We start from the raw sequence: 8337 nt of genomic DNA on the forward strand, positions 1-8337 counted from the left end.
AAAGAAAAAAGAAAGTAAAGAAGAAGAAAAGAATATTGATGCATAGACTGATAATTCATTTATTGTTTAATTCAAATATTGATATAATCTTATTAAAATTTCATTCGACAATGATGATGAATGAGTTTTGAGTTAGCATGCAATGATGCAAGTCATTCGAAATAGGAACAAAATAGTACGACTCATCTAATAATAATAAAATGTTAAATATGAAATAGTAAATTTATCTATAGAGAAGTAATACTCTTCTATGAAAATTTTTGTGAAGAACACGAGAGAGAAGAAAAAAAGAACGTATACGTGTAAATAAATAAAAAGTTGATAAAATAACTACTTTATGAAGTAGGTAAGAATTAAGAAGTTAGAGAAATTCTAGTATTTAAAATTTAAATTAATTTTAATTACTAATATATTTATCTACAAACTAAGAATGTGTTTTAACTAAAATTTAATTAAATAATATTATTTAAATTTAAAGGCTGAATAAAGGCTGAATTTTAAAGGACACATAACATTTTTTTTATTTTAGTGAATTTATGAGTTAGAATTTTAAACTCAAAAGATATAAAAACTTTGTAAAATTTGGTAGCCATTTTTTTTCTTAATTTTGATCAATGAAATTTTTTTTGAATTTCTTTGAGAAACTTAGATGTAAACAGGTGAATTAGAATGATTCCCTTAACTGTTACATCAGAAAATCAAATCGAGGTAAATGAGTCCAGGCAAAAAAAATAACATGAATTTTATAAAAAGATGTTGGAAAGAGCTTGGGGTGGAATTCACTAAAGCTGTGATGAGTTTCTTTGAGACAGAGAGACTACCAGCAGACTCTAATATTACTTGGGTTGCGTTGGCCCCGAAGTTTGTCGGCGCGAAGGAGATAAAGGACCTTAGACCGATCAGTATGGTTGGTTGCATTTACAAGGTCATATCAAAAGTGTTGACAAGAAGAGTGAGGAGCGTAATGCCAGGATTAGTTGGAGAATCACAAAGTGCATTTGTCAAGGGAAGGTAAATACATGATGGAGCGTTAATTGCCTGTGAAACTGTACAGTGGCTAAAAATGAAGAAGAATGCATCAGCTATCATAAATTGGACTTCCAGAAAGCCTATGATAGAGTCAAATGGAATTTTGTTGATATTGTGCTGGAAAAGATGGGGTTCGGTAGAAGATGGAGGGCATGGATTGCAGAGTGCATTAGATCAGCTTCTATATCTATAATGGTTAATGGGGTTCTATCCAAACCGTTCAAGATGGAAAGAGGGCTTCGACAAGGTGACCCGTTATCCCTTTTTCTATTCGTCCTAGTTGTAGATGTGCTGAACAGGATGATCGAGGAGGCGGTAAGAAATAGGAGAATATCTCCTCTATTAGTCGGCAGGGACAATGTAGAGCTATCTCACCTTCAGTTTGCTGATGACACTATATTGTTCTGCCCACCAGAGGAGGAGACAGTGAGAAACTACAAGAGGCTCCTGAGGTGTTTTGAGGTCATGTCGGGACTAAGTATCAACTTTGACAAGTCTAGTTTGATACCGGTAAATTGCAGTCAGGCGTGGGTGAGTCAAATGTGCAGATTATTAGGATGTCAGGCGGCAAATCTACCAGTGAAGTATTTGGAAATTAATCTAGGTGCAAACCCGAGTCTGGTGAAAACGTGGAAGCCAGTAATAGATAAGGTGGAGAAGAAACTGAGTTTGTGGAAGGCAAATGTGCTCAGTAAAGCGGGGAAGTTGGTTTTCATCGAAGCTGTGATTAATAGTCTACCTAAGTACTATTTGAGCTTGTATAAAATGCCAATTACGGTGGCCAAAAAAATAATCTCTTCGTAAAGAAGGTTCTTTTGGGGTAAGGACGACGGACGACCTGGATTGGCTTTTGTAAAATGGGAGATGATACAGGCACCGAAGAAACTAGGGAGACTGGGTGTGGGAGATGCGTTGATTCGCAATACCGCATTGTTATTTAAATGGTGGTGGAGATTCTCTAAGGAAGAATGCCCTCTATGGAAGAGGGTAGTGTGCTCATGCAATAATCTGAACCCTGGGCAGCTATTGTCTACTCAAGCTATACCAACAAAAGGAGGCCCGTGGAGAGATATTTGTCGATTGCAAATCAAGGAGCAACATGTCAGACAGAAGATGATTGACGGGTTGGCTATGAAAGTAGACGATGGTAGACTAACCAGATTTTGGGAAGATGCATGGCTACAGTCGGGAAAGCTGAAAAACTCATTTCCAAGACTCTACTTAATTTCAGATAATAAGAGATCCGTGATTGGGGAGTGTGGCTTTTGGGATGGGATAGAGTGGGTGTGGAACTTCCATTGGAAGAGGGAACTCCGACAATAGGAGACCGACAGTTTGACCCAAATGCTTGAGACCTTGCAAGTTGTGAGGCTGATAGCAGACACACAAGATAGAGTGATGTGAAAATTTGATAAAAAAATGCATTTATACTACTAACTCATTTGTGCAGGTATTGCAGGTATAGACATTGACGGATGATATCCTCAGCTATAAATTCACAAATGAAATATGGAAAGGAATTGTTCCACCGCGGGAAGAGTTATTTATTTGGTTCGTGCTGGTAGGCCGAGTTAATACAAAGGATCGCTTGAGCAGATTAGGCATCATTGAACAAAGTGATAACATATGTGTTATGTGTAGCAAGGAAATTGAAACTGTACAACATTTGTTTGTTACATGTGAGTTTGCTTGGCAGGTGTGGTGCACATGGATAAGTCATGTGGGTCTTGTTTGGAGTGTCCCAGGGTCCATAAAAGAACATTTTGAGAGTTGGAGGACGATGAATTTGAGAAAAGATGCGCGAAAAACATGGCTAGTGGGATTCTTCTCAGTAATATGGAACATCTAGTTGTGTAGAAATGAGGTCATTTTTCAGAACAAGACAGCGACAGTGGTAGAGTGTGTTGCTAAGACGTCTGGTTGCTTTAGAGAGTGGTGTGCAAAAGGTAACTCATGTTGTTGATGGCTATGCCGAAGATAACATAGGAATTGCAAAACTATTTTTATGCTTCTTGTATGCTCCACTAAATGTGTTGAGCTCATTTTACTTCGGGAAAAAAAAAATATATATATATATATATGGAGAGAGAGCAGGAACAATTACCTCGTTCGGAGCTTCTAGGGAAGTGTGGAAATAAATCGCAATAAAAATTATTGCCAAATTCTGGAAGTGATAATCCCAGCTCTCTGCCTCGTTTCTCGGGCATATTGATATGGTGATTGTGATAACCTCTCATCCCGGCCGCATTGTGATCTTCTTTCTCCAAAAGTGAATTAGTGAATTGGATATCATTCATGCTGCTTCTTTCTTTGATTATATGCACTCCAATCTCTACGTTGCCCATCTCTTCTGGTCTCAGTTGCCTCCTCATAAAATACTCATATGAATTTGAAACATAGACCACCGCTTGATTCCATTCATTCTGTTGAAACTGCTCACCCGCAATATCTTCTAAATCATAAATACTTATATGACCCGGCCTGTAATCGAAAATAGTAGGAAATCGGAGACTTTCATGCTGATTGCCATTGGTAACCAATTTCAATTGAGGGAGAATAACACCATGAGTTTCAAACTCCTCCTTGAAAAGAAAAGAGAGAGATATGGCTGGGAACTGATTACGAAACCAGAGAGAAATTGGTTGTCCACTGCTCTGATGCTCATACCAACTTGGAATACTTGTTCCTGGCAAAATAAATTTCTTCTTTCCAACCTCCTCATGCAGTTTCTGTTCAATAATCATGGCCCACCTGAATTGTCATACTGAATATCACATGTAACACAATATGGGAAAAAAATGGAAAAAAGCAGATATACCTTATTCAATAATAGTTCTCTACTCCAACAACTCAGCGATGTGCTCCCAGTTGCATCCAATTCTTCTATCTTGGGTGGAATCCCTCTAATCTCTTTAAGATTCTCGCAGTAACAAATATCAAGAATCCTCAAAAAGTGACAATTTTTTATGCATGCTGGAAGAATTGTGAAATCACAATGTGACAACTTTAACTCTTGCACATTGGGAAACCGAGCAAGAAATATTCCCAGGAAGTTATCTGACAGATTGCAATGGAACAGATCAAGACATGTTGGGGTTGAGCACGATACTGAGCTCTCTTCCTCTGTATCTTCTTCATCATTAGATAACAGCACCTCATGTCCAATAGAAAATCTCAGACTGCCCAGTTCTCTAAACTTGAAAATGCTACTTGGCAATACAACATTTTCAAAACTTTCCATACTTAATTCTTTAAGCCGAGTAAGATTACAGATGGAATATGGCAATTCCCGTATGGAAGTACGAACCATGTAAAGATATCTTATATTTTCCATTTTTCCTAATATTTCAGGAAAACTCTCAAGACTATAACATGTTGAAATAAAGAGATACCTAAGAGAGGGTAACATAAGGGAAGGAAGATTCCTAAGCTTTGTACAACATTCAACATTAAGTTTTATAAGCTTACCCAAAAATCCAACTGACTCATCAATTTTAACTAAATTCTCACAACCTTCAAAGCATAATTCTTTTAAATTTGGGGCACCTGAAACATCGGGTATATGTTTTATCCAATAATTCCAACTAAAATCCAAAACACTTAGGTCCACAAATTCCTGCAAAGTTAAAATTTAAAGGAAATGTTAAAATGGATTTAATAACATAGAGAAAAGATAAAAAATCTATTCTGCTTGCCTTTAGTAGCTTCACTAACGGCCGTGGTGTAAACCAATTGTGGGGCAACTTGAGTATCGAAAGTTTCCTTGGATGAAAATCAACTGGGAAAGAATGCGAAGGATATCTCGGCCATTCCAAAACTCTTAAACTATTCGGAAGATGATTGGGACCATTGAAAAAATTGCCACTTTTAATAATAAGTGTTTTGAGGTTTACCATCATTTTGAAGGCCTCTCCATCCCATTCTATTACTTTAGACATGGGAGCTTCCAGAATTATGAGTTCGACTTCACTGGTTCCCTTCGAACACAAAAAATAACAAAAAAATCATACATGTAATGTCAAGACATCAACATACTTAAAGGATGTTATAATGTAGAACAAGGTAAAGGAAACAAGTTTAAAGAAATAAATGGCTACTATGGGGGGAAATTCCAAAGAGATCAGTAATATCAAAGATTAAATATTGAATGATAAAAATTCAAAGTTTCAAACTGCCCACATAGATTTACTTACAGTGTTCTCTTGTAAAACTTGGATAACATCTTCAGGAAGCCATAACCTGCTACGTTTTCCAGGATCTTTAGGTGATTCTTGACGAACAATTTCTTGGCCCATATCTTGAATTAAGTCATGTTGTGTGACATAGCCATTCATATCAATATTTATTAGACATTTTTCAACCAACACACTAATGCCAAGTTTCGGGCTAACATCATGATGAGCATGGAGAATGTTTTCAACCTCTTCCAAATGATATCCTTTGAAGCAACAAGCAATGTCAAGAAAAATATTTTTATGATATTCACTCAAAGCATCAAAGCTTACTTTAAGTTTGCTTTGGATATCTTCATTAGGAATTTTTTTGTACTCCTCTAATGCAGATATCCATTCTTGTACACTTTTTCCATACAAATTTGACCCTATTACCACTAGAGCCAATGGAAGGCCAGAAGCATAGGACACTACTTTATTTGAAATGTCCACATAGCTTGGATCAACATTATCGCATTTGAAAGCATTCCACATAAACAACTCAAGTGCTTCTTTTCTATCATATTCCTTCACTTGGTATGTTCTCTCCACCATATGACTTGCCAACAAATGTTTGTCCCGAGTTGTTATGATGATTATGCTGCCAGAATCAAACCAATTGGGACTTCCAGCAATTGCCTGCAATTGCTCAAGTTTGTGTACGTCATCAAGAACCAAGAGAACCTTCTTTCTCTTGAACCTTTGCTTTATTAATGAAATTCCTTCACTTACACTTGTTAGCTGTATAGCTTTCTCTCCAAGAATTTTACAAAGAACCATCTCCTGGAGATATGCTAAATCATGTTTAATTGATTTTTCTCTAACATTTTCAAGAAAACACAAACCTTCAAATTGGTCAGCGATCAAGTTATAAACTGCTTTAGCAATAGTTGTTTTACCTATTCCACCAACTCCATATATCCCTAGCATATGGGCTCCTCTATTAGATCCACCATTTAGAAGACTGTTTACTTTTAGTACTCGAGATTCCAGTCCAACAGGGTAATCAGCAACATGCAAAGGAACACGAGCTATCCTGTTTGAGATCTCCTTCACGATCTTCTCAATAAAAGCATGTTCATATTCCCTTCTGTCCAATAAAAAAATATCACTATAAGGCTATACTAAATACAGCATATACACGACAAATTGACTAGTTCAAGATGAAGGAATTCTCTCCTCTACAAGTTTGAATATAAGATGATTTTATATATATATTAGAAAAATTGAAGAAACAAAATATAAGATAGTGAAACATACTCAAGCTTGAAATCATTGCCAGACAGGTTAGCCGCTTGATGCAGAGCTGCCCTCCATTTCTGCACTTTCTCGAGTTTCTCCATGTCATCCTTGAACCTCTCCTCATGCTTAGTCAACGCTTCTCTATAGCTTCCTTTTTGGTGTCGCACGTCACTAGGATCAACATCATAAAAGACCGGAAAGACCCACCGGCCCTTCCCCTTAATGCACTCCATGATCTTGACAAGTTCAACTAAGCAAAAGGAAGAAGATGCATAGTTCTTGGAGAACACAACAATGGCGATTCTAGATTCTTCAATTGCCTTGAGAAGTGAGGGTGTGATCCCCTCTCCTTTCCAGAGCTCCTTATCATCAAAGAAAGTGTGGATTCCCTTCCTATAGAGAGCTTGGTAGAGATTACCAGTGAAACCATAACGAGTATCAGTGCCTCTAAAGCTGATAAACACATCATAGGTGAATGCATAGCCAAAAGAAGAGGAAGGGGTGAGTGATGGAGCTGACATGATGATCGTAAAAGAGTCAATGATGCACTCAAACAAAAAAAACAAACAGCTGTAGAACAGAATAGCTAAGAGACGGGTAAATGTTTCGCGATAGTTGAGGTGCCTACTATGATAACTAGAGGTTGGATTTGTACCAAGTCATTGGTTTTGGCAACAAAGTCCCATGTTCGGTTTTCTATTTCTTAGTTGAGGTGTTGTTGGAGAGCAAAGTGGTTATGAAAAAGATGACAAGTTCTGAGCCTGCTTATAGGATCATTTTAATCATTTTCTTAAAACAAAATACAAATTGACGAAAATGACCAATTTGAATGTGGAAAAGATTTTATTTTAAAAAATTCTTAAAAAATGTTGAAACCTGAATTTTAATGCTTTTGAGAGTATGTCTTACCATTCTAATTTATTTTGTTAAATAAAATTAATTTTTGCCTTTGATCAGCATTTTGCTAGAACATCAAAAGAAAATACAAAATAAAATAGGTTTTTCTTTCTTTCCTTTTTAAAAGAAAAAATTGTCATAATATGATGATGACATATTACTTACTGGTTCACATATAGTAAGACCATCTAAACTTATCTCAATTCTTATGTATGGTCCATTTGTCCTGACAAATAACTCCATGTCAATTTTTGTGTTATAAACAGTAAATAGAAATTAAAATTATTTTTTTTTTATTAGGAGGAACTAATTTTAGTTTTTATTGTGATCTCATTTAATTAATTAATTAATTAAAATAATTGAAATTAATATAATTACTTTTTTTTATAATAATATTATTAAAATTTATAAATTTAAAATAATTCACTATTAAAAATATTAATATTTAAAAAAATTTAATAACTTCATATAGTACACAATATATAATTCGAGATTAAACCAATTTGTAAAAAAGTAACTTATCGTTTTTGTTCCCAACATTTGGGGTAAGTCTTAAAGTTGTCTTTAGTGTATAAATCGTTCTATTTAAGTCCCTAATGTTTCAAAATTGGTTCAATATTATCCTGTCTACCGTTAACAAAATTTATAGCGGGACAAAATTGAACGATTTTGAAACATTAAGAATTTAAATAGGATAAAAATATTGGGGACAAAAACAATACATAAAAAAAATTTTAATTTTATCCTTCAATAATATCAATTTTTTACATTACATAGTTATTCAATTATTTTTAAATTTTATCCTTAATCACATCATTTTTTCTAAGTGAATTTACTTTTTATTAAGAACAAAATTAAAAAATAAATTAAGTAATTTTTTGTGGTAAAAAATTTAAAATTATTGAAGAAAAGATTAAAAATTATTAAAAAGTTAAAAAAAATTTTCAATAATTTCAAT

General features: G+C 34.8%; 2 protein-coding genes across 2 annotated transcripts; both read right to left on the reverse strand.

Moving 5' to 3' along the window:
- On the reverse strand, positions 2479–4967 carry LOC107641425 (TMV resistance protein N-like). Its single transcript, XM_021124038.1, has 3 exons — positions 4923–4967; positions 3848–4645; positions 2479–3758 (listed from the first exon to the last, which is right to left on the reverse strand). Exons 1-3 carry the CDS (start codon positions 4965–4967, stop codon positions 3069–3071), a joined length of 1533 nt encoding a protein of 510 aa, XP_020979697.1. The 3' UTR covers positions 2479–3068.
- On the reverse strand, positions 5196–7248 carry LOC110272160 (TMV resistance protein N-like). Its single transcript, XM_021124039.1, has 2 exons — positions 6501–7248; positions 5196–6351 (listed from the first exon to the last, which is right to left on the reverse strand). Exons 1-2 carry the CDS (start codon positions 7001–7003, stop codon positions 5196–5198), a joined length of 1659 nt encoding a protein of 552 aa, XP_020979698.1. The 5' UTR covers positions 7004–7248.

This window comes from Arachis ipaensis, chromosome B05, assembly GCF_000816755.2.
Source record: "Arachis ipaensis cultivar K30076 chromosome B05, Araip1.1, whole genome shotgun sequence".
Taxonomy (NCBI): Eukaryota; Viridiplantae; Streptophyta; class Magnoliopsida; order Fabales; family Fabaceae; genus Arachis; species Arachis ipaensis.